Genomic DNA, 27,736 nt, shown 5'->3' on the forward strand with positions numbered 1-27,736 from the left:
TCAGAAATATGAGAGTGTTTGTGTGTGTTTATAAGGCAGACTTGTTATGTGTTGTGATGCCAAACCCCAAAGCCCTTATCAGACTCGCAGAATTTATTTAAAATGTAACAGACTTCTGTAGAAAATATTGTCCTGCCAGTAAGTGCATGTTTTGTGTGAATGGTCATTGTTTTTCTCTCTGAATGCAGCTGTTCTCACACCTGTGATGCTGTCTGAGTTTATCATCATGTGTTTCGACGCGCCTCATTCCTAGTGTTCCCAGAATTCCAGAGCGGAAACCCCTCCCATGGTTCACCCTCTTCCTACAGCAGGCTGTTCTTCCCATGAAGCAGATTGATGCCTCCACCAACTGCCATATATATAGATATATATTTAAATATAGTTGCTGCACAAAATATATTTTTAGTCACAATCAGGATTATTATTACTGTTAACTAAAGCTGAAACCATGAAAAAATTAATAACTTGAAGTAAAGCAAACATAAATTATCAGAAATAAAATTGTAAATATTTCAGCTAGTTGCCACAACAACATTTAATTTATTAAGTTGAAGTATCAAACTAACAAGCACAAAATGAACTAAAATTAAAATGTATTAAAAAACAATATAGACATATTATAAAAAAAAATAAAAAATCAGGGTTTAACTAAAATCTAAAAATAAAAACTAATTCAAAATATTAACAAACTACAATAGTATATTAATGATAAAAAAAATAACTCTGGTCACATTTAAAATTACATGAAAGTCTTTGCATTATAAACCAAAACCTGAATTATAAAATAAAACTTTTATTTTAACCTTGTGTTTTTGACTCATTTTGATTTTTTCTATTGATTCTGACTAACCTTTTTTTGTTTTTAGTGTGATTTTCAGTGAATTGTATTGAATCCCATTAAATCCCATCAATTTGACCCCGCCATAACAAAACGTACCCACATTTTTAACATCTATATATATAGTGATTTCAGGTTACTTCATATAACCAACTCCATATCCTTATTCTAAGAAAAAAAACCTTGTTTGATCAATATCTACCCTTAAACCCACTTTTAATTTCCCTTGGATTATTGTCTAAAAGAACAAGATATGAGAACAGGATTTGTAGCGTCCTTGCTGGGAAACCCAGAGAGATTCAGAGGTAGATTCAGTGGACTATGAACCTGCTGAGGGTCAGGAAGAGCTGAAGCTCCCATCAAGCTCACATCTGATTGTGCATATTTACATGCATTGTTTTGCATCACAAAATCCATCCTAAACAAAACAAACTATTTCCAAAGGCCACAAAAGCAGCTTAATTCCATCCTAATAACTTAGTCTTGTGAGCGGTTACACTTCTTTTAACACAAAGGCGTTCCAGTAACCAGACAAATGCAGTAAAAGCTTGAAAGTCGACCTTTATTAATACTGTGAAAAAAGTAAACTTTATGAGCCTTTCAATAGATGCATCAGTACTGTTATTAATACACTTACTACATCATAACACAATATAATTGTGATTTATAATTCTGGTATCAACTTTTTTGTGGAATAGTACAGATCACAATGTTTGCCACAAGCAAATAAAACAACACAAATCCAAACGAAAGCACAAACCTATAGCATCATACTGCAGCTGTCGCCATCAATAGCTTTGGTTTGGTCCACATTATACCTAATTTTAATAACTGGGTGAGATGAAAGTGTTTGCTTGTTCACAGCGGAGCACTATTTGACTTTCATGACAGAATGGGGAGAACGGGAAAACAAAATTCATGCACCAATCTTCCTTTAATACAACGAAAGTATAAACAGTGCTACTGTATCATACTTGAATGACGTATAAAAAAAATCAAATAAAAAACGACACACAGAAGGCACTGGCTGTTATCTGAGGCTAAGTGATTTTTTTGATTTGAATGTTTTTTGGTTTCATGCACAGTGTCCTGTTTGTAACAGAGGACACCTTGTCATATTCAAGTACCTTCCTTTAGGCGTGGGGATAATAAATTAAATGCTGTGAACTGCCCTGCAGTTGCAATATGTTTGATGATGAAACGCAAATGAAACAAGATGAATATCAACATACGTACAGTACAGCTGCAGAATACAGAAAACATGACGAGAACTGACCTGACTTTGCATTTAGAGGTTCAACCTTTACAATAAACAAACCTGATCTCATGAAACCCATCAAGAACATGCCTGCATCAGAAGAAACAATTACTCTCCTTCAGAGATTTAGCATTCAGGAAGCTCCCTTTATTCTCATTACCATAATGCAAAAAACAAACAAACAAACACAATAACAAAACAAACAAAAAAAAACACACAAAAACATTATTTTAATGTAAAAAAAAAAAGTAAAAAAAAAACAAAAAAAAAAATTCTATTTAGTATTTATACATCATAGTAATATTTGTTGTACTTCCTTCAATATATGCAGATATAAATATTGTATTACGATACTGATAATCTAATAAAAAAACACTTGAGAATAATGGTAATTACAAAAAAATGATTCTTGATGCAATACGGTAATGAGAATTTTGGGCCTAAATGCTCTTAACTGACATGGAAATAATGTCATCATAGAAAAAATCTTTCTTTCTTTTTATCTTTTCTTTTCATTTAGGTGTGAAATGTGACCTGGACATATTTTCTTGACATTCACCCACACTGTAAAAAGTGGTAACCAGAAATTGTTACCTTAAAGAGCAACTTTTACCCCATAAAAATGACTTTGGTTGGTATAAATGCATGTATTTAGGTTGATACAGTGACGCTAAACACTATTTTGTGATTTGAACAACACCATTAAAAGGTTACCATTTTTTCAGTGCAGATAAAGATCCGTGATAAAACCGAAACCGTTCTTAAATCCACTTTTGCACCTTCGAGAATCTGTCAGAATTCCAGCAACTGCGTGATTTAAGACAAACCCTGCACATCAGCTGCGCCTAAACGAAGAAACTTGTGACATACTAAGACAATAATCATCAATCTACAGTAAAAGAAACCATCCAACCCTGCCTTTACGCGTTCATCACTTGCATTCCTCTTACATTTTGACCTGCGATGATTTCCCCTCGTACAGGATCAGAGACTCACCTGAGAGAACCTGTAACTCAACGACTGTGACTCAACACTGCTTAAACAAATCGAAATACTAACAATATAACATAGCATCTAATACTGGTTACTTTGGACATGATTTCAGAAGCTCATAGGATTCATATGTGCTTTAAAACACTGTACATGAACGCAACGGGAACCAGGAGCACAAAGCTAAAAACGTCTCTCTTAATCTGCGTACGCAAAACTCAGTAGTTGAATTTTTGTCACGACAGTTATTTCTTTTTGCTTTTCTTACATTTTTTTTGCTGTCCAGCAACAAACGACACAGCACATCCTAATCGAAGCTGAGCGATAAATAGCACGCGTGTTTTTTTGGTTTCCCAGGTTAAAAAAAAAAGTACACTTCTATAAAGTACTTAAAGTGCTCTATTTTTGCGCACTAATTTTGTACTTAATATACTAAAAATGATTCTTTAGTACTTAAGATAAACTTAAGAGTGTACTCAACTGTGCTATTTAGTGAATATGAACTGAAATACACTTTCTGTCTCTGAATTTAAGAAATGTATTTAGTTGTAGTACACTTGTGTATAAGTGTCTGAAAGATGGTTCAAGTGTACTACAAGTGGTAACTAAATACAGTAACTGTCGACTGTCAGTAGCAAATATCAGTTTATATTTCCATACATTCATTTTGCCATTAATTGTAATAATCCAGTGAGATTTTTGAGATGTGATCTGATCATCATCCAGTTTGTCTGGAATAACATGAAGAAACAGAACAAACTGAGACTAAATCCAGAAGAACTGTGTCTCCAAGACGCTTCAAGAAACCTCCTGCAAAGCTCCTGAGAAACTGTGTGTAAGTGCACCGAGGATACACAATGGATGAGTCCTTAGCCATCTTCAAGAAACGGCTAAAAACACATCTCTTCCATCTTTATTTGACCCTCTTACTCTAGCACTCTCTATTCTAATTCTATTTTATCTATTTGTTTTTATTTTTATATATATACATATAAAAAACCCTTGGCCCTCTATCACTTGCACTTATAACTGCTTGTTTTTTCCATGTATATATATATATACTTGCTACCTGTACAGCGTTGGGTAACCGAGACTTATCATAGCACTTGCACTTTATTGCTCTTTTGTTGATTTTGATTGCTTCTATTGTTGCTTTGGATAAAAGCATCTGCTAATTGATGAAATGTAATTTTAATTCATATTCACGGTGTCCCAAAATAGCACAGTTGAGTACACTTTTTTAAGTTTATCTTAAGAAGTACTAAAGAATAATTTTTAGTATATTAAGTATAAAAATTAGTGCGCAGGAAATGGAGCACTTTAAGTACATTCTGGAAGTGCACTTTTGTTAAGCTGGGCTGGTTTGGCTGTAGGATGGATTGCACTGAGGGGCTGGGTGTTTCTCTCAGGGTCTTGGCGGGGCTCGGGTCGGCGGGGGACCGGGTGGGATGCGGGCGGGCGGAGGTCCGGGTGGAGGCTGGGGCAGCGGCGGTCCTCTGTTTGGAGGTGTGCTGTCGGGGCTGGGGACGGGCTGGTAGTCTGGAGGAGGTGGAGCTGGGCTCTGGGCTCGAGGAGGAGCTTTGGCCGCCGCCGCCGCCGCCTCCTCTTTGACTCGCTGGAAGTTGATGCATCGACCCTGAGGAGAGAAGGAGAAGCGCGTCACATCGCTGAGCTCATCTGCTGAAGCTGGATGCTTTCTAGTGCACAAGCATTACTCGCTCCCGTTTTCCAGAATGTGCAGCAATGACGCCCAAATCACACACACACACACACACACACACACACACACACACACACACACACACACACACACACACACACACACACATGATCTCGCAAACTGGCTGGAGCTCTGTGAAAACCACAGATGAAATCACCCAGAATGGTAAATTATGCATCATGGAAAGACTCTGAAAGTCCTCTATAACCCCAAACCCTGCTCGAACCGCCTGGACACCTTTAAACCAGGGTTTTTATCGTTAAAAACTAAAACTTTTTTGTTACTTTAAATAAACGAAATGTTAAATGTATATTTAAAAAAATAAATATATGATTTTCAATATAAGTGTAACTTTTTTATTTCAGCTAGCTGCCATGACAACGTTTCTCACTTTAAGTTTGATTTGATGTACTAAAACAATTAAATCTTTAATAAAAATGAATAAAACATGAGCATATATGTACTAATTACTTAATAAATATTTCTGGTATTACTGTGCACAATTTACAGCTCATTTTACTTTCATAATGTCACATAGTATTATATTATTACAGTTATATTTATTATTATATTGCACATGAATGGAATATTAAATAATTATATACATATGTTTTATATATATATATGTATATATACTGTATATACTGTGTGTGTGTTATAAAATAAATACAATAATCAAAATCAAAGATGAAATCAAATATTATTAATAAATATTAATATTACATGATAAATATTCCTGGTCTTATTGTGTGCAGTTCACAACTCATTTTCCTTTTATATTGTGACAAATAATATTATATTCATTATATTACATATGAAAAGAATACTAAATGTACAATTAGTTGGATTTTGTGTTTAAAAAGCAGAAAATGTACCTAAATATATACATATTTAATATTCTTTTCAAAATATAATCACTGCATTCAAAGATGAAATCAAAACTATTTTCTTGATTTGTTTTCATTTTTTTTAAATATTATTCTGGTACTTAAATATACAAAAAATTGTTTCTTTCAAATGTAATACAATGAAATCAAAACTATTTTGATTTACCTAACTAATATTCCTGGCCTTATTGTGCATGATTCATAAGTGCTTGTTATTCCAAAGAAACATTTCCCCCTTTTCTTTCCTTTTTTCCTTTTCGGTTGAGGTCATCAATCTCTCTTATTTTCAGCATCCGAACATCCTGATGAACTCAAGTCCTGAGCTACAGCTTTATGAACACATTATGAAAGTCACATGAGTTGTTAAATGTTAAAAGGCCACATAACGACGGGTGAAGTAGGTGTTTCTAAGGCTGTTTGTTGAGGAAAATGACCTCCTGACACATCAGCAGTTCTAGCTGGGGTCATAAAGCAGTCTGAAGGAAGTCTCAAGACAATGTGGTAGTTGTCTGATGTGTGCATGAGCTCCACCAGAGTGATGGAGGAGGGGGAGAACGCAAGCCTAAAGCTTGGACGTCAGAGGAAAGCTGATCCCTGTGCATTATGGGACACAGAGGCATGAGGAAGAGAGCTTAACCAGGGAACAAATGAGAAAAACAGGCCGAGCACAGATAATGATACACTATAGAAGACATATGCACACACAAACCAACCAGAAACAACATTAAACCCTGGAAGAAGTGCTGGTTTCCACTCCAAACACACAAGGCAAAGCCAAAACCTGTGAGGAAAGTACAGACAGAGTGAAAGTGACAGGAATTTGCTCGTTTAAGAAAGAAAAATTGCATTATGTGAGTAAAAGCATTGCTATGACCTTGTTTTCAACTTATGGCGACGCTGCGCGTTCTTCTTTCACAGCAGAAGCACTGCTGGATATATTTTATGTCCTCCTAATGCAATTTTAGACAGGAAATGATGCCCGTTTCATTTGTTTTCCATACTCAGAAAGAACGAGGGCGAGAGAAAAGAGTCAGTCTGGGCATTTTTCAGGCCTCTCGTCACAAACCACAGAGCAGCGGAGAGGCCCAGGCATTACAGGACGAGGAGGTGAAAACCATTCCTTTGCGTCATGCAACCTTTCGCTCGAGGCGATTAAAACCAGCCGGCTCAAAAACTCAACCAGAACCATTGTATGCATTGATTATGAATGGCTTAATGATTCCTTGGTTGCTAAATTTGGCAGATGCTCTTAAACATGGAATTCTAGTTAAAAAACTTTTTTCTTATACACACATTAAACGGTTTAACTCACACCTGGAGACAGTTCATCTCAAAACGCTTGTGTGAAAACTCTAAATCAGATCCGATAACCTGCGATTTGACATCGAGAAGTCAAACCATGTGGCTGCTCTGCATATGTAAGAGTCGGACTGTCTGGAAAGCATCTACGTTTGTGTTTTATTTCAGTTTTATGGCTACTGATTTGACGCAGGTGGCGAGCTGTGCCTATGAAGTTTGGTCCGGGCTGACAAATGAAAGGTAAGGAAACGTCTGGCCGAGGCGAAGAGGAATGAGTCAAAAAGTCCACAGGACTTCAAACGCCTTGAAAGCTTTCGGTCAGACTGTTTGTTGTTGGAGGAGTTTGTTTGACGTTATACTTCTGGATGAAAGATAATGCTAAGCCGTTAAGACTCTTTGATCATCTAGATACTCACATGATCTCCCGGTTGTGGCCTCATAAGTGAAACTTGATCATATCCACGTCGGAAAAGAGCCAGGATCGCGTCGAGTTTACCCTGAACAGGAGATAATAACACTTACAATGTGCTTTGAACACCAGCAACTTCAGTAAACAATGACAGTGACAAAGCTTCTTTACCCTAATGGGAGAATACCACTTCCTGTCTTGAGCTGGCTTCCTGTTTGGTTTTTTGGGCTTGGGATCAAAGGGTTCAAACTCCTGCTCGGGCATCTTTATGACAGCGTTTTTGGGTTTTTCCAGCTTGGCTCCCTCCTCGGTAGAGCCCTTCCCTCCCCAGCGAACCTGGACCACAGACAAAAACATCAGATCATATCTTCTGAAACCTGTTACAGAGCTTCAGCAAATGCAAAAAGCATGCCTTTCAGTTTTCGGTTTCCTTCTGAGATGTTTTGATATTTCACTTCTAGGAGACCTCTAGCAATTTAAAATGACTTTTTTTTTTTTTGGACTTGAGTAATGATGCTGAAAATTCAGCTTTGATCACAGAAATAAATTACATTTCACAATATGTTCACATAGAAAACAGCTATTTTAAATTGTAATAATATTTCCCAATATTACTGTATTTTTGATCAAATAAATCCAGCCTTGGTGAGCATATATGGTGATGTATATAATCACTACAAGACAATTATTCTTCCAACAGCTACATTGTATTTAGTGAAGTTCAGAGAGTGTTATGAATTTGTTATTTCAATAATAATCACGACACATTGCATCTCCTCTTTTGAGGAACCCCACCTCCATTCGTTTAATGCCTCCGACTCCTCGACCGCCGTAATACGAGGCGTCCACCGTGGGCCATTTCTTCTTTGGCATCCCATCCTCATCATCTGACTCCTGAAGACCAAAAACATCTCGCATCATTTGCAGAAGCACGGGAGGTACGAAACATCTGCCAGCGCTTCTTTGACATGTTGATGTTGTTACACTCAAAATCATCTGATGGTTTTCATTAAAGTCTCTTTATGAATCTCACACTAAGAAAGTTCAGTTCCTTCTAACTCTGCTGTGGTTTAGATGTTGACATGGGTTTTGCTACTGAATACAGAAGACGAGATAGCTGATCTGATCTGATTTGAAACTGTACCTTTTCGAGCAACATGCTACTCATTATTTATAGTAGTTAAACCACAGTCACGCTTACTGTAAGCTACTAACAAAAACAACATGGCTGACCTCACTAAGTAGTGTACTTACTACTGAACTAGGGAGCAGATTGAGACACAGAAGACTGAAAACTTAAAAAATGCATCCCTCCTATCCTTCCAAAAATGTGTTTTTATAAAATAAATATATGAAATGGGCAAAATGTGTATATTATGAAAAGTAATATCATAATATCATACACACACACACACACACACACACACACACACACACACACACACACACACACACACACACACACACACACTCTCTCTCACACACACACACACACACACACACACACACACTCTCTCACACACACACACACACACACACACACACATAAACAAGGAAGTTATTTTTACTTTCAACAACAGCTTGTAAGACGCAGTCAACAATTGCACAGAGCAGCGCTGTCATCAGAAATCACCCTTAACAGATGAAAGAATAGAACAAATGCACACTTCACAAGATCTCACAACTGGATTCTACTAAGTTTGTAACATTAAATGGTCATTAGTCATGCAAAGACTTGTTTAAATGATATAAATGCGTATTTGCTGAAAACTGACAGCAAACGAGGAAGTATTATGATGTTTGCCTTTCTGTTACTAATAATGCAAAAGTAATCGTTGTAATACTTTTTGTACACATTTAATCCCTTTGTTTAACCGTTCTATCTGATTATTAGACAGACTTCTATTAGACAGAACTGTTAACGATGACAGCGAACAAGAGGAAGAATGTGAGTCCTGTGTGCTCAGGTGCCGACACTCTCAGCGCCGTCAAAATAAAAGTCCCACCTAGAATGCATCGGCTAAACAGAAAAACTTAACAGCCGATGCCGATATTTGAAAAATACCAAATATCGGCCGATATATCGACCGTGGCGATATATCGATTGACCACTAATATATATATATACATGTATATATATATACACAGACACACACACCCTTGAGACTGCTGCTTTGGTCTACTAAAGACCCATAAATATTTATCAATGTGCGCCATCTGTTATATTTAATGCTTTAGTAGCAGATAAAGCTGTAACTCACTGGCTCTGGAGGTGGAGGAGGTGGAGGTTCCTTTATCACCTGTGGAAAGATGTGTCAAATAATCACATAACCACAAACACAAGTCACATTATACACATAAAACAGAACAGCATGTTAAATCATGACCTCGCTTGAGACAAATTGACCAATTTTCCACCTTAAATCACTCAACTTTAGTCTTTACCGCCTTTGGCTCCCAGAATAACACAGTACTGGAAGATGTGTTGTGAGAACGTATGAAGACTGATATTTACAGTAAACGAGGCGACGACTTACTACAGTGCAGCAAAGCGGCCAGAACCACCACATGAACAGCAGAGCCAGCAATAGAAACAGCACCAGCAGGGTGATCAGGAGGATGGTGCCGTCAAACTGCACAGAAAAAGACAGAGAAACAGGGAAACATTGAGGAAGACAGAGATGTAAAATGGTGGAAAATTAATGAATATTTCATATTATTATATTATTACTTTTATGGTAAAACGTTGTAAAATTAATGACAACACAAAGTAATGTTTAAATATCGAAAATTTGCATGTCATTTTTGCCAGTAAAATGTGAAACGATCTTTTAAAAATAACGGGCGGGCATTTTCATCTAAAGACAAGCTATGACCACCAAAAACTGTGTAACCTAATGTGAAAAGAACGGGAAGCGCACAGTGCATTTGTGAAGTATTTGGAGAAGAAATGCTTCATAAAAGTAACTCTGTGGTCATGGCCTGAAGCCTGCGCAGTGAGAATCAGAGACGGATCGTTCTGGGGCTTTGTCTGCGGTTTGGCCCTTGATGTGTGTGTGTGTGTGTTTGGGGGGGAAGGGGTTCGTGAAGAGAAAATGATGATAGGGGACGACCTGAACGTGAGGAGAGGAGAATACAAAGAAAATAAGGGGTTACCAACTAAAGACCACCCAAAACTCTCCAATGATTTATAATGTAGCATAATTACAATCAAATATAATAGCTATATTTAGTATATAGCAACTACTTTGATTTAATGAAAGTAATTAAAGTGTGACACCTAAAAACATTCTGAGGAAAATAAATGTAAGTGAGGAAACAGTTTAATATGTGGAGAGCTAAAGGAACCACGAGACAGTTCTAAATCCTGATTATTGGATGAGAGGGTTTTTAATAATTATTATTATTATTATTATTACATTAAACTACTATTTGAACTATTACTATAGTTATATATATATATATATATATATATACATACACAAATATATACTGTATATATAGGTTGCTATTGAATATTTAATTGTGTGTGCTCATTGCAATTTTAATTGTAATATTTAACAAATATACATCTGTGCGTATTTGTGACAATGCTAATTTGCACTGCGCTTGGTATATTGCATTGGCTGATATGCAAATGAGATGGTGCATCTGTGTTCTTTAATTTGGGCATTGTCAGTAAATCACCTGCATGAATTTCCACATCCATCGGCGTTGTTTTGGAAATACGCTCTTTCACGCTAATTTGCCCTGTTTAGTAAATCTGTTCCCAAGATACCAAGATTATGATTCTGACTAACTGTTCAAAAGTTTTTGGTATCTCATGACCCGTAGGTGGCACTGTCCCCAACTTTGGCATGGACCCTCAGATCATGGTGTTGATGAAGCGTACCAAGTTTCATTTTTATCATTTTTTTTCAAAGTTTGGCCAAGATACAGGCTCTGAAGGAATTTCGGGTCAACCTCCTTAAGTTCACAACATCATTACCTTTCTTCACCACTAGGTCAAAAAGTTATGTTCTGTCATTTCTATGCGGCTCGGTCCAAAGATCATAGAATTGGACCAATTTAGAAGAAGGAGTAGTAGTGAAAAAATTGAATACTGTACTTTTCAAAATGACTGCTACTGTAATGGGTGGAGTCATAATGTAAGCCATTGATTGTGATCAGCATGAGCAGAGTAATCAGGTGGACTAAGTTTCATTTTTCTAGAACAAAGGGTTCAAAAGTTATAACCGCTTGAAAAGGGATTGTTTGAACTGAGTTGGTCCTAGGAAGCCCAAAGTTGGTCAGATCACTATTCATGGCCATCACTACAAGTGTGCCAAATTTGATCATTTTCCTAGGTTCCCTTCATAGGGCTGCCATAGACTCCCATTGTGGAGGAATAATAATAAAGAACACACACAAATGCAATAGGAGCTATGGCCCCTTTGGGGTTTGGCCTCTAAATATTATTTAAAAAATTGCATGCACTTTTGTTAGTAACATTTTAATTGGTGTAAATGAATAAATACGGTATGGTAAAATAATGTTTAAATACTGTAAAAATTCATTGTAAAATTGTGTACAATTAAGGAATATTACATGGCAAAATAAGATTTAAATATTAAGAAACTATCCCATTTTTCAGGATGTAAAATTAATTCTCAAACCTCAAAATGAATGAGATTTAATATTTAGTAGTTTGTGTTGTAGTTGTGCTGGATGTGATGCTGTGTTTGTATTCAGACTTACACACTCAGTTGTAGTGATGTGAACGGAGCTGGTGATGAACGACAGACCCTCGTTCATGCTGACTTGCAGGTACACCACCCTGAAGCGCAAGAAACAAACATCAGTTTTCATACCCATATTTGTCACTTTGAAAGCCAGCAAATCCTGTAACGTTGCACAGCAGGATCCAAAAAAGCAGAAACCCAAACCAACGGATTCAGAGAGACGTGTGCCAAAAACAACCCCGCTAGATTTCTCTTACATTTTTTACACAAAGATGTTTAGTTGTATGAAAAATGCCTTGCAGACCATAACTGGCAGCCTCACAGAGCTCTACAGGGTGCTGGTTAAGTTTTGTTGAGGTCAGCTGTCTAGTGTCTCAAACATTTGATAAAAACAGCTTTTCAAATGCTCAGCATTCTCGCCGAGGTTTGTCTCCCGACACACAGAGGCCAAGTCTGCGTTTCTGACAGATAAGACCATTTTCTCTGATGGAGAGCATCTACTTCAGATTAGCTTCACATTCCTCTGTGCAAAAATATAATGATGAACCGCCTGATGTTTCACCACACAATCATTACTGAGAGGAAAAGTAAAGTTTGGGGTGGTTCTTTGACTCTGTTCATTTACATGGTGTCAAACTGAGTACACTTTCACACCAAACGAACACTGATGGACTCAGTCTGCACCAAAAGCTCTAGCGTGAGAGTCTCACTGTTTGAGAAATGATCTTTTATACAAGAAGAGCCTCAGAGGAAGTGTTGACATAAATCACAGCGAGATAAAAGAAATGGCATGGACTGTTTGATGGAGGATGGCACAGAAGACAAGATGAAGGCGAGAAGAGAAGAGAAACGAACTGGTGATCGGGCTTTAGGACGTGTGAAGAGCTAAAGAGATCATGAGGTTTAGTCCTAAAAATAAATGTTTTTATTAGAACACAAAAGTTCTAAATTCTGATCAGAAGAATTGTAATATTGGTAATATTTAATATTTAACACTTTTAAAATTTTAACACTTTCAATTGTAATGTTATAGATTATAATATTGTGATGCCTAAGCAGTGCACTAGATTTCATTCAATATATAGTTTTTTTTTATTTTTATAAAATAGTTTTCCTTTTCAGCCATACTTAAAAAATGACTTTATAACAAACAGTCCTGCACCTAATACGCTGTATCACTGTTGAATGGAAAGCAGAAGCGGGGGAGAAAATATGGATCCTTGAAGGTTTATGGGAGCAGTAAAGGGAAAGAATCAAATAATGGAGGAGGAACAAAGAGAGAGTGGGAGTGATGAACACAATGATTTCTGCTTTTAATGGCTCCTCAGGGCCGCTGACATCATGTAAAGCTGTGATTCTTCAGATTTGACAGGACAAAGAAAGCCATGAACCGCCTGCATGACCTCAAAGCTAAAGCAGCGAGCTGCGCAGGAAGTGGAATGTGACCTTTGACACGGATCATAAACACGGCCTAATGCATGGCAGACCTCACACTTACTTTCCAACTTCATCAATAACAGGCGCAGGGCACAGCAAGAACGTGTCTTCGACACTCGCAGGCTTCTCGTCTGTAAACAGAAGGATAAAATGTTTTAATTTTTGATTAGTAATATGCATTGCTAAGAACTTCATTTGAACAACTTTAAAGGAGATTTTCTCAATATTTAGATTTTTTTGCTCCCTCAGATTCCAGATTTTCAAATAGTTGTATCTCAGACAAATATTGTCCTATCATAACAAACCATACATCAATGGAGAGATTATTTATTCAGCTCTCAGATGATGCATACATCTCAGTTTTGAAAAATAGACACTTAAGACTGGTTTTGTGGTCCAGGGTCACAAATGAGTTCTAAAGCAGCTAGAAACGCTGGCTTGTCATTCTGAGAGGCACTCACTGAGCGTGACTGTGTCGTTGATTTTGAAGCTGCACAGGACCTGGTCAATGTTTCTGGCGTGTCGAAACCCATTCCCTCTCACCACCACCTGAAACGACTCTGAAGCACAGATTCCCACAGACGCTGCTCAAAAATGCTGATAAATGATGGCATTTCCCTCAGAAATAGCAACTGTATTTTCAGCACATGGGTCAATGTCTTCCTACTGAAATCATCAGAGCTCAAGGAATGCTGGGTAATGTAAAACCACAATGACATAAGTGTTATACATCTGTTGATGTGCAACGGTAATGTTTGAATGGGAATCTAGTCCAAAAGAGTGACGTTTTGGAAATCACTCATCAAGTGTAACAGAGTTAAAAAGATTTATGGCACATACATAATCCACAGAGAGACATGTATATGAACAGAAATGAGGGTTTATGTACAAAACAATTGAAAGTGGAATGACCATTGCATATATATATATATAAATATATATATATATGCATACAGTATATACAGTGCATACACACACAAATTTCTAAAAAATACACACACACACACATATATATATATGTATGTAATTTATTTATTTTCATACCTCCTGCACATACGCTGGATGGCTCCGCTGCCAAGATCTCGATGCAAGACTTTTTGATGATCTAAAAACAGAAAATATTTAATTCATATCTATTATTCAAATTCAAACTACACTAAAGACAATTGGTTTAGGATTGACTAGTTTTCACTCAAAAATTGCTTGTAAATTTCACAAATAATTACAAAGATACAGCAAGTAACACAATTAATTAAATGTTACATTTGGAAGCAGATAACCTGAAATAGTATTTTCTCGTAAGTATTTTTATTAAATGTAAAAAACATTTACAAAATATATTTATTTACTTATATGTGTACTAATCAACTATTATTAAAGCCATATTTATAGTTGTCTCTGTATATTAAATAATGTAAATATAAACATTTGGTCATCATTTAATCACTGTCAAGTCATTCAAAACCTATAAAACTTAATTACACAAATGAATCCATATGAATCGATAAGTTTAATCCAAGACTTGTGAAGAGATGCAATTGCATTATATAATAAAAATATTTAATTTAGGCTTTTAATTATGAAATGAATTCATTTTACAATGACTTTATGAACAGTTTGGATCTTAAGTTTTGTTTATCTGGACTTTCAATGAAGAGATAGAAACCTCTCATTAACCTCTCTTCATCTGTATATTAAAGATTAACCAAAAAAACTAAATGGTAAGTAAACGATGAGAGAATTTAATTTTTGGAGATGCTTGGATAGAAGTACCACTGAACAAACCCCACACTTCAGCTTAAAGTAAGGAACGTGCATCTGTACTATATGCATTTAAAAAAATCTTCCATAGAGCCAAATGCTTCAGTTTACCGAGTCAATCATTCCTCTCAGCGCCTGGAATCCTCCCAAGACCGGAAATACATGCTTACTGGTGTCCGCTATGGTAGCCAGCTAGAACAGGACAAACCAATGTTTATTTACAGCTCATCTGAGAGTCGATTGGTTGATCTGATCAGTTTCCTCCATATAAAGTGCATTGTGGACACAGAATAACATTCTCTGGTTAAGTGCATTCTTGAGGAAGAGAGTCCATTATTGTTTGTTAGTAATTATTGCTGCTTTAATGCAAGACAAATAGGCCTTTAAAAACATCAACAAAAGATCATCATTACCTGTGTTTCATTGAAGTCCTTAACGCCGACACAATACACGATTGCACCCAATGTCCGAGCTCGTGCTGCCTGATGAGACATCATGCAATCATAATTAAAAACCATACATTTTTAGATTTCTAAATGTCTGCAGACTGAATGCTGAACATCATGTTACCTCCTGTTGAGCTGCTATCAGCTGATGTTCTTGAAGCTCACCGTCCGTCAGTGCAATTATGACACTTGCAGTTCCTACAAAGTGGAGTCAAGATTGTCAGGTAAGAACAAACGGTAACACTTTATTTTAAGGTGTCATGATACAGAGTAATTACCTAATTAAGTACTTAGTAGTAGCTGTTGTACTTACATGAATTAAATCATACTCTGTATTATGACACCTTAAAATAAAGTGTTACCAAATAAAGTGTCGCCGAACAAACTGTAATAGAGTTTAATGGAATTATCATTAAACTGACTAGAGCTGAATAATGATACTACCGTCTTCTGTAGAGATATTTCACACAGCTATTGAACTGACTGAATCAATAATGAACTGACTTACAGGGACAGTTCACACAAAATATTGAAAATTCTGTCATCATTTACTCAAGTTGCTCCAAAACTGTATTAGTTCCCCTCTTCTGTTAAACACACACAACACATCTTGAAGAATGTTGGTTGATGGTAGCCATTAACTTTTATAGAATGGACAAAAACACTATGATTGTTTAGAATTTTCATTTTTGGTAGAACTGTCACTTCAGATTGAATAATGAAACTATTGCCTTTTTAGACTTGCTTTACTGCAGAATTTATTGAAGACGTTTGCATCATCGATTCTGTTATGTTCCTCTTTATTACTGTTAAGCTGCTTTGAAACTAAATATCTGTAATATAAAAAGCGCTATACAAATAAAGATGACTTGACTTGTCATTAATGTAAACCTACCAAAGTTTTCCTGGTGTATTTGCTCATTTGCCTGTGAATAAATTTAGATAATATTGTTAAAAGACATTAAAATAAGTACATTTGAATGATAAACATATTTAATTTGAACATTTTACCTTTTCTAGACCAAGATGCATAAATGTGTCTCCGCCTGGGATCTCTCGTCTGAGAGCATTAAGGCCTTTTCTTATGGTCTCCCTTTGAAAAATTAAAAAATTAAAAATGAGTAGAATGAAATAAATGACAAAAAGGTCCAGCACTAGAAGAAGTGTCTTTCCGCACCTGTTTTCTGTGAGTCTCATGATTGTGTTTCCTGAGGTTGAGAACACGATGAAGGACATTCGCAGCATTGGACTGAGAGATAATGAAAGACAGACCAGAAATGGTTACAATTTATAATTTATAAAATGCATTTGTAAAATCATCCATGACCTACTTCGGAAATCTTACGCAATTGGATAATGTCAACAAAAACATGCCATTCCGTTGAGTCCAATAGTGTGGCTCAGTGCATTTGTTTGTTTTTCCTCAAGAGATGCTTTAGTACCTGGTGAATTTCTCAGCCAAATGTTCCACAAAATTGTAGATTTCATGCCAGTGGTGTTTGACACTTCCTGACCTGAGGAGAAAGAGGTCAAACGATCAGTAAATGGGATGTTTCTGCCTTTAATGCATCAGATCAATCCAACTGAGAATTCTTCCAATTAATTATCGATGCTTTCAACTTAGCAAAGTCATCTAATTTTGTCCCCTATTGTTTTTCCCCTGAGGCGCAGCTGTAAATGGTTTATGCCAGCTGGTCATTTCCCGTCTTTGCCCCTGAGAGGCAAACTGTGGTAATTCATTAGTGCTGGATGACAAATGGGAAATGAGCTAATTGAGTCTACTGATCTGTGCTTGAGTCAGTTTGACTAATTGATGAAACATGCTGCAGAAATAGGCTCTGCGTTGTTAAATCGCATTCCCTGGCTGATGTAACATGTTTGGTCTGAAAGCCAGACATAACAGTAACTAGCTCGTTCTATGAAACCGGTGCCATTAGCAGTCTGACGAGGTGATTTTAAAGTACATTTCTGTAAGATTTCAAATGAAGTGATTATGCATTGTGTCATACAGTAACAAGGTTGAACGTTTTTTTAAATGGTAAAATTTAATTTACCACCCTTGTGCTCAAGATTGTGAAACGTAATGTTTAATATACAGTCATGGTAATAGGGTTGATGCTACAATCATCCTCTACTGATAAAGATAACAAAATATAAGATAAAATTATAAATTGGATGCATTTGAACTTTTTCTTGGAGAGTGTATAATGAAATGTTATCTATTAAAAAAAAGGAAAAATATGGAGTTGAAACACAATGTAGAGTGTTTCAACAATATATTATATAAGTAGTTCAAATCTGAAAATACATAGAAAGAAAATAAATGAAAAGTAATTGCATCGAATTTGTGGATCAAATCTGCATATTTGCTCTTATACGGAAATAAGTGCTAGCGATGGGGAGAGACCAAAAGGACATTTTCATGAAGACAAAGGGGAGAAAACAGAAAATTACAAATAAAATCAGTTACTAGATTTTTGCTGAAATGTGTATCAAACAAAACTTGCAACACAGCCGGTCAAAAGTTTGGAATAATTGCGTTCCTAAATCTTACCTCTCTATCACGCACTAAGACTGCATTTATTTGATTAAAAATACAGTAAAAACTGTAACATTGTGACTATTTAAAATAAATGCTTACTATTTTAAAATATTTAAAAATGTCATTTATATCTGTATTGGCAAAGCTGCATTTTCAGCATCATTACTCCAGTCTTCAGTGTCACATTATCTTCCAGAAATCTAAATTTCAAATTTTTTTTTTTTTTACAGAAATCAAAATAAATTAAATTGAAACCTATATTTTATATTATACTATATTTTTGATCAAATAAATGCAGCCTTTGTGAGCAGATGAGATTTATCTTTCAATGCAACTTTTATCTTTCAAAACATAAAAGAAATGTAAATTATTCCAATCTTTTGAATGGTAGTGTATATTAAAACAAAATAAAAGTTGACAATTACTGCACATATTATTCATTTATTTATTTAGTCACTTATCCAAAGCGACTTACAAATGAGGACATAAGAAGCAATCAAACGCAACAAAAGAGCAACAACGTGCAAGTGCTATTACAAGCCTAATGCAGTACAGATTATTATTATTTTTTTATTTAAATAAAAAGACATATAGATAAAATAAAATGAGAATAGAGAGTGCTAGAGTTAGAGGGTGAAGTAAAGATGGAACAGATGAGTTTTTAGCTGATTCTTGAAGATGGGAAAGGATTCGGCTGCTCGGACTGAGTTGAGGTCATTCCACCAGATGGGAACAGTTCATGAAAAAGTCCTTGAAAGTGTTTTTGTGCGTCTTTGGGATGAACAATAATGCGTCGTTCACTTGAAGAACGCAAGGTTCTAGAGGGCACATATTATGACCTATTTGTCCCAACTCTCCTTGTTAGACAAGAAAAAACAACTCAAATGGACTGACTTTTATTGTTTTTAATAAAATGACCCATCTTAAAAAAGCTGGTTGTGTTCCTCCAGAGAAAAGCTAAGCTAATAACTTTGTTTTATCCTGAAGGAGAGTGATGAATGCTCTCGAAAAGCTCTTTCTGGAACGGCGTGGGAGGAAGATGTTTTTATAACACAGTCAACAAAAGACGGGCCAGCGCACAGCCAGCGCGCTCTGAAACGGCAAAACAGACCATAAGTAACACAGAGGAGAACGCTGGCCAGAATATGCAGGTCATGCTAAGGGCTTGCCGCAGTTTTCAACTTCAGATTTCTGAACATCACAATGGACGCTGTTTGTGTTGGAAGCAGGATTTCTTGAGGTAACAGCAATCATGGGATCGGTGCCTAGCTTGCAGATTTCTCACCTGTGCAAACAGCGTTAGGAAAGGAAGTGGTCTATTCTCAAGTGAGATCCTTGATGAAATATGTTGCGGTGCCCTCCTTTGATCTAATTTTAATGGGTTATACTAAACCATATAGAGCCAGTGAGATTTCAACTCTGAAGATGATCCTAATTCACAGAGAAAGGAATTACATCATCTTTTAAATGACCCCCCAAACTCATGTTTTCTACAGTTACACAACTCTTCGTATATAACTGCACATATGTTAAGACATGTGAAAGTCATTGCGGTTTGATGCAACAAGAGCCAAGACGGGAAGACTCATTGGAGTAATATTTGGAAGAGGGCTAATTAGAAAAGTGTGTTGTCTCATCTGCTCTGAGATCAGCCTTCCCTCGAGATCGAATGCTAAACTGATTTTTCATATCTGCGTTTCTGCCAGAACCAGAAACCAAAACACAGCTCATAAAAAGCTCTCTTTGCTGTCGAGTGCAGTTACCTGTCAGCGTTCCAGATTAAAGCAGTTTGTGAAGTGCTAATAATAATGTTTAAAGAGGACCAGAGAAGACCAGCAAACGTGACTGTCGGTTTAGGTTTAGGTGAAGTCAGCATTAGCTCCCCTTCCTCCTGCTTTGTATTTCCTGAGACATGGTAAGAATATTATGGTGGCATTTCCCTGACACTGCTGTTTTAATGGCTCCTCCAGGTCCTCAAACATCTTCTAGGCCTAGAGCAGTTTAACAGAACAAGTCTGGATGATCTCCTCAGTGTTTATAAACAGCCTTAAAAAGCATTTCGCAATAGTACATACATAAAATATTCAAATAAATAGGTGGTGAGGTATTTGTGACACTCCTAGACTCCGTAAACAACAAATAAATCACAATTTAGGGTCCCACTTTATATTAGGTGGTACTTACATTGAAATTAATCATTTGATACAATGCACGTATTATGTACATACATGTTTTTACATTGTACTTATATATTTAAAATACCTACATGTAGTTACATCTGTAATTGCATTTATAATTACACTGTTGACCCATCCGTTACACCTTAACCCACCCTTAAACCCACCCATACCACCAAACCTGTCCCTAACCCTAACCCTAACCCTAACCTTACCCGTATACCACCTCAATAGCAGCAAAAGTGTTTTGAAATACAATATGACCACAATAAGTACATTGTACATATTTTTGGATGTAAGTACATAGTAGTTAAGGCCACCTAATATAAAGTGTGACCCAATTTAGATTTTTATTGAATTAGCACTTGCTTCCTGTGAGTCATTTTGCTGTTTTTTTAGGTCAGCTGACATTTGGACAACACTGGTTCACATTGGAAAGACATGACTTTTTTGCCACAGAAACTTACTTATACAGTTTCCAGTTGAAATTAACACTAATGGCACTAAAACTTCAAAAACTCTTCACGCAAATTATGATTACAGGGGCAGATTCCTTGTATGATGCTAAGACCTCAAAACACTTTTACTGTAGTTCATGATTTGTAAATGAACACATTTTGACGTTTGCATCAAATAACCAGCTCCATATATTCAGGTTTTCTGATGTGGTAAACTTGCTTAGTAGTGCACCCGGTACAGCATTGCACTTGTGATATGAACACTACTTACTGGTCATTTAACTTTGAAAGTTTCGCAAAGTGTGCAAGAAACAATGTAATATCATTCTGGCTTACTGTTAGACAAAATAAAGACAAAATACTACCTACATTTTAAAAATTTATTGCATACCTGCTGCTACCATAATAAAGACCAATTTCGAATGTTAACGTGCTTTTCTTCTTTTTCTGCTCCCAGTCGCTGTGGTGGAGCAGTCATGAAATATTGTAAGCATTTCAGAAATAAATACGTATGCAAATTACACCGAAGTACAACATTACCTTACAGTGTTCGTGAGTGCTCAAAAAGGGTTTAAACACTGAATTTTTCATCGATTTCTTCTAGTAAACTCAGATATGTGGATTCGGATAACTACCGCCTGTAAATGCATCACTTACGTCCCCCTGAGAAACAATTACCATCCGAATAGGGCTTTTGTGTAGGCATAAAAAGTAAGTGTATTTGTTAAAAAGCAAAAAAACATCATCGCAGGGGGTAAATCAAGATGGCATCACCATAAATAAATAAATAAATAAATACATTTACTATATTTTGTCGATGTTTTCAGAAAAATAGCTATACAGAAGAATTATTAAAACATACTATACTATACTATATATTACACTACAAGCACTCGCTGCCTGTGCTTCATTTTACTCATACATGTTTGCAGACTTTGGGTTGGCTGACATGATTTGGGAAAACGGAGGAGCAGTTGAAAGAATGGGAATGGGTCTAATTCACTGGCCAAGTTAGCAAACAGCTGGGGCTGGTTGTTGGAGTGGTATTTAAAAGACAAAGCTTCTTCTCCTTTTTTACAATAAATCTCAAAAGCTCTGAAAATGGTAATGTGTCAAGAAAAAAAAAACCTCATAGAAAAGATTAAAATTGTCCAATTTGGTTAATGCATCCCATTCTATGATGATGAACGACTGCACTCCAGTTCAACTGAAAAACCACTAATCTTTTTTAAAATCTGTGCTGGGAATCTGAGCTTACGCTTCTGAATTTCTCGATTTTAGTCTTTCGGTTTTCTGTGCTGGTCTGAGAACACCAGTCTTCTGCATATCCAAATACTTTTTACGCCCTGGGTAAACTTCACAGCAGTTTCTGGTCTGCATCCAGAAAGGAGATTTGTGGTGTGTGATAACATTTAACTAGGAATGCATGTCTCCTAAAACTGTTCCAGGAGCTTTACCAGTAGGTAAAGCTGAATTTGGGTGTATTAGGGGAGAAACTCGACACGACTCTCAGAGAAGGGCTTGCCATTTATGAATCATTGGCACGCTAAAGCTGTTATTCTGGCTGTTTTAAAACAGATGACTCAATGCCTGGGTTATCTTAAGCTAAACAACAGTTAGTGGAACCAAAACTATGATTAACACAGTGATGTCAAAACAATCATAAAGATGAAGTAAATCAGATCGCAATATGTGTCCAGACATTGTTTATGGACAAAGATTGCAATAAACAATTACCAATCCCAAGAGTCAGGTGGTCAGAGGGATGCAGTGCGACCTCTTAAAATGCATTGCCCAAAAACTAAAATGATATCATTACTCTCGCCCATGTCATTTCACAAGGTCTTCAATGGGATCCAATGTTATGTTATTTTGCCCTTTATTGCCTTTCCTTCATTTATGCATTTGGCAGGTGCTTTTATCTCAAGTGACTTACATAGCATTTCAAGTGTAGATCTGATTCAATTCAGTTTAACTGATTTAATTCAAGCATTCAACCTTGGTGTTGCTAATGCAATGCTCTACTGTTTGAGCTACAGAAATGCATTATGTGGACAAGAAGTTTTGCACATGATATGGACAAAAACTTTTTTCAAAACATTGTTTGTGTTTCACAGAAGAAAGTAAGTCGGGGTTTGGAATGACGTGAGGGTGAGTAAATGATGACCAAATTTTCATTTTTGGGTAAGTTCTCTTTTTAAAGAACCTCAAAAATCACCAGAGTTTTCCAGTGCAAATAGCACACTAAGCATTCCCACGGACAGTTTCTTTGTTTTATTCCACTTGTTAAACAGCAGGCCATGAACTGGTAGACTGGTTCTGAATCACTTCCCAAGGCTGCGACTTCCCAGAAAGCCTTTGAGCCACATGAAGGACAATCTTGAGGCCCATTTACGTAATCATTTCTATAAATCTGGCCCTTTTTAGCCCCACATTTTCTATTTATATAACCAATATTCCACTGATATGCTGGGACTTTCCACAATGATATGCAGCAAATTTACTTTTAGGAAAGAGGATATTTAATTTGAACCTTCTGATGAAGTCTGTTTGTGTTGGCCAATGGTAATTGTTTTAGATCCCAATATTACCTGAATTTTTTTTTTTTTTTTTTTTTTTATCTCATTGTGAGGTTGTGGTGAGATGAATTCTTTTTGACAGACATGCCAATTCCTCGAAAACAAATCAAGGAAAGCCCCTTCTCAGAAGTCCAATAATGGTGCACCTGAGGCCAAACACTCTTGTGCAATACGGCTGTTGTTTGTGATGCTTCAATACTTCAACTTCAGCTTATTTGGTTACAAAACAGATACAGAAAAAAATGACACTCTGCCCTCTATGCACGCAATGGCACGGTGATTAAAAATACTGAATAATGCATGCACAGGGAATTACTTAAATTGTTGAAGCTGAAGGCTTGTAATGTTCTGAAAGAGCTGCAGATGTTCATGTGCATGCGATTTCACTAAATGTCAGTTTTTCCAAGGTCTGTAAAGTGAAAAAGGGGGGTGCTTGGGTTGGCTATGTCTTCTGCCATCACATCATGAGAAAAACTGGGTGGAAAAGGACTTTGCATGAATTTTACTCAGCTGATCAGTTCCAGAGCATGTTGCATGACACATGAAAATCAAATGACATAGAGCACACAGATTTATGGGGCATTTGATTGTTTGTAATGTTTTCACTGCTAATTTGATCCAGTATGACCTATTTCTTCTCTTTATGACAGCTGCACATGCTGAACTTCTGACACATGGTCAAACAATATCACTATCCTTTCATCAAAGGGCCTTGAACTACGTGTTCACAGATCAAGCAATAAGGCAATATTAAAACAGTCTAACCCATCTAAACAACACCTTTTCTCATGAGATCAATGGCGTTTCAGACAACCCACACATTAACATGAGTCTCATAAGACTAACAGCATAAATGTAACCCTGGAGCAAAAAACCAGTCTCAAGTCGCTGGGGTATATTTGTAGCAATAGCCAAAAATACACTGTATGGCTCAAAATTATTGCCTTTTCTTTGTCAAAAATCATTAAGTAAAGATCAAGTACCATGAAGATATTTTGTAAATTTCTTAGCGTAAATATATCAAAACTTCATTTTTGATTAGTAACTTCATTTGGACAACTTTAAAGGAGATTTTCTCAATATTTAGATTTTTTGCACCCTCAGATTCCAGATTCTTTTAAATAGTTGTATCTCAGCCAAATATTGTCTGATCATAACAAACCATACATCAATGGAATCAAAGCGTGTTTTTTCAGCTTTCAGATTATGTATAAATCTCAATTTCGAAAAATGTACCCTTACGACTGGTTTTGTGGCCCAGGGTCACATATAATAGTAAAGACAAACTGGGCAGTTTTTCTCAAATCACAATTTTCACTTATTTCAACTTAAAACTTAATTCAGTTGCTGCCTTAATTTTTTAAAGTATAATCAACTTGATTACACAAGTTATTCCAACTAACATTAAACTAACAAGTTCAGTTTCATATTACTTATTATATATAAAAAAGTAACAATTTCTCAATTTATTTAGATGAGTTAATGTAAAAACACAAGTTGCCTTTACTTAATGACCATATCATTTTACAGTGCATATAAAAAAAGGTGTTTTATATAAATAAATGTGTAATTAGACTAAACATCCTGTAAAGAATCTTCCCAGTCAAATCGTGGGAAAGGATGTTGTTTTTCTGGGTCTGTTTAACAATGGTAAAGGATAAGAGGCAGGAAAAGAGAACCACAGAGGAATGAAGTTGTGACCGTCTGAAGTGCTTATTCAGCAAACTTCACATGTACCACCCCTCTTCTCATCATTACACACAGACAGAGCACAAAACAACACATTGGCACAATACAAATAAACTGGATGTTTTCTGTTAAACAGTCATTGGTATTGTTTGGCATTGTCTCTCGCACTTCCTTAAACTCTAATTGAACCCAGCCAAGTGATACCAAACAATAGACATCTGGTGACTATCTATTTTGGTGATGCGGAATGAGAGAAATTTGGGGAAAAGATGGAGGATTTGAGTGGAAATGTACTGGCCTACTTTATCCAGGCAGTATCTCTCAGTGTGGAAAATATCAGGCCGACAGACCGTGAAAGCATCCCTAATATTTGCACTTCAGTCAGATCAAGTTGCCTTTATATGTGATTGACGGGTTTATGCTGCATACCAGAAAGTTTACCAGCTGTTAGAGCAAAGAGATTAAAGATATAATAACTTACAGACTGACTTTCTTTTACGTTTAGAGAGAGAGACGGGATTCTTTGTTCAAAAAACGATTGAATTGTAACAGATACTTACTTGTCAAGGACAAAATACAAGTCAAAGGCGCCCTGACATGATCTCTCCTCCTCCACATCTCCTTGCGCTCTCGCAGATGGAAGCGAGAACAACAAAAGTCCAAAGAAAAGTACGCCAAGACACATTTGAACAACTGCAAGCGCCATCGTGTCTTAATGCAAAAACATCAATCCTCAAGAAAGCCGACGGACATTCACATGATCCACTAAAAGAGCCTTTGCTGAGCTCCTGAGGGAAGGATGCACACAAAGAAGAGGAGTTTAGCGGATGTTGACGCAGTCCTTCCTCACATCAGTCTGAAAACTGGAACTCCAAGCTCGAGATACGATGAAAACGCGCTATTCCCAAAATATACTGCACAGACAGCCGATGTCCAGGGAAAACACCACAAAAAAACACTTCCAAAGTGTCTGTTTAGTTATCTTTATAGAACTGTTGCTGCATGAAATCCACGTGTTAAAAGGCCAGATGTATTTTGTTCAAGAGCTTGATATTTGATGTTAATGTGCAAAGCAAAGACGGAGTCGTTAGAGAAAAGAGTTGGCAGAAGAGGAGCTGGTGTCATATTTCTACCCTTGTAGAAAAAAATGGGGCAGTTTCTTCTCCTGCTCCTTGAAGGTTTCCTCCCTTCCTTTGGATATGCAAAATATATGGGATTTGCGATGTTTTTTTGTGCTTGTCTGCTAATGTTGAGGAAATACATTTAAAACTAGAGTAGAAAATTATTTATTTTTATGCATTTAAAATGTTTATATATGATTAGTTTATATATATATATATATATATATATATATATATATATATATATATATATATATAGTTAAAATTATGTTTATTTCTTATTCCATCTTGCAGTAGCCTATATCAGGTGTTGGGTTAAGATGAATTAATTAATTAATTACATTTACATTTAATCATGTAGCAGACACTTTTATCCAAAGCGACTTATAAATGAGGACAACAGATCAATCAAAACCAACAAAAGAGCAATAAAATGCAAGTGCTATGACAAGTCTCGGTTACCCAACACAGTAGCCTACATATAGCAAGGTTTATATATAGATGTACTCATCTCTTCTGCCTCTCTTTCTCTTCTCCTCTTTTCTCACATCTTCCTCTCTACTCATCTCTTCTGCCTCTCTTTCTCTTCTCCTCTTTTCTCACATCTTCCTCTCTACTCATCTCTTCTGCCTCTCTTTCTCTTCTCCTCTTTTCTCACATCTTCCTCTCTACTCATCTCTTCTGCCTCTCTTTCTCTTCTCCTCTTTTCTCACATCTTCCTCTCTGCTCATCTCTACCTGTTACACTCCTCATCTTCCCTCTCATTACATCCCTTTCTCTACCAACTGCACCACATTATAGACCTGCACACCCCAGCTTTAATTATTTTATTATTATTATTATTTGCATATTCGTTCTTGCTCTTTGTATACTTTCCCTTTTATTATTACTCGAAAGCAATTGTGATAAATGTGTAAACGATTAGGAAAACTGCATTTTCTGTGTTGAGTGTGATTAACCGAGTAGTTATCAGTTTAGGGTTTTATCGAACATATATCATGTTCATTTGATAGAATTTGATAGAAAAATTTTTGTTTGTTGTGTTTGGACAATGCATAAATGTTTGTGATTTGTGTAAAACCTTTTTTTCAGATATCTTAAAGTATTGGTTGGTTGTATTAACTACTGTGAAAACATTTGAGAGTTTTGTGCAGTGTTTTGAGAAAATGGTTTGCATGATTTGTAATTTGTATGAATGTACAATCTGTTTAGGACAATTACAAAGTGTTTAGCTCACTGTGTTAACTGTTTTGGGAACAGTGGCCTGAGTTTGGAGAAATGTGTCAAATCTATTGAGAAAAACTGTAAAGGATTTGCTAATAAAACATGAACGAAACACCACACCACCACCATTTGTTGTGAAACTCTGGCAATACCAATGGCAATACGCCAAGAAGGAACACA

The 27,736-nt window shown here is 36.3% G+C and overlaps 1 protein-coding gene across 1 annotated transcript; it reads right to left on the reverse strand.

The window, feature by feature from the left end:
- Window positions 1-1,383: 1,383 nt before the first annotated feature.
- Window positions 1,384-26,363, reverse strand: antxr1c (ANTXR cell adhesion molecule 1c). The gene is made up of 18 exons (XM_079389531.1): window positions 25,772-26,363; window positions 17,209-17,280; window positions 16,944-17,015; window positions 16,778-16,859; window positions 16,662-16,692; window positions 15,891-15,964; window positions 15,734-15,802; window positions 15,432-15,512; window positions 14,604-14,664; window positions 14,021-14,119; window positions 13,621-13,690; window positions 12,139-12,217; window positions 9,939-10,034; window positions 9,663-9,701; window positions 8,197-8,295; window positions 7,573-7,737; window positions 7,409-7,489; window positions 1,384-4,722 (listed from the first exon to the last, which is right to left on the reverse strand). The coding sequence occupies exons 1-18, from the start codon at window positions 25,915-25,917 to the stop codon at window positions 4,492-4,494; spliced, it is 1,647 nt and encodes a 548-aa protein (XP_079245657.1). The 5' UTR covers window positions 25,918-26,363; the 3' UTR covers window positions 1,384-4,491.
- Between the last annotated feature and the right edge of the window lie 1,373 nt (window positions 26,364-27,736).

The sequence above is a fragment of the Barbus barbus genome (assembly GCF_936440315.1).
Source record: "Barbus barbus genome assembly, chromosome: 32".
In the NCBI taxonomy this organism is placed as follows: Eukaryota; Metazoa; Chordata; class Actinopteri; order Cypriniformes; family Cyprinidae; genus Barbus; species Barbus barbus.

What these genes read in the sequence shown, in the direction of transcription:
- antxr1c (XM_079389531.1), bottom strand. Translation starts at nt 25,917, where the DNA reads ATGGCGCTTGCAGTTGTTCAAATGTGTCTTGGCGTACTTTTCTTTGGA. An exon ending in TGCATCTTGGTCTAGAAAAG is followed by an intron (nt 16,693 to 16,777) that starts GTAAAATGTTCA and finishes ATTTATTCACAG; the next exon opens with GCAAATGAGCAAATACACCA. An exon ending in GAGGCATTAAACGAATGGAG is followed by an intron (nt 7,738 to 8,196) that starts GTGGGGTTCCTC and finishes TCTGTGGTCCAG; the next exon opens with GTTCGCTGGGGAGGGAAGGG.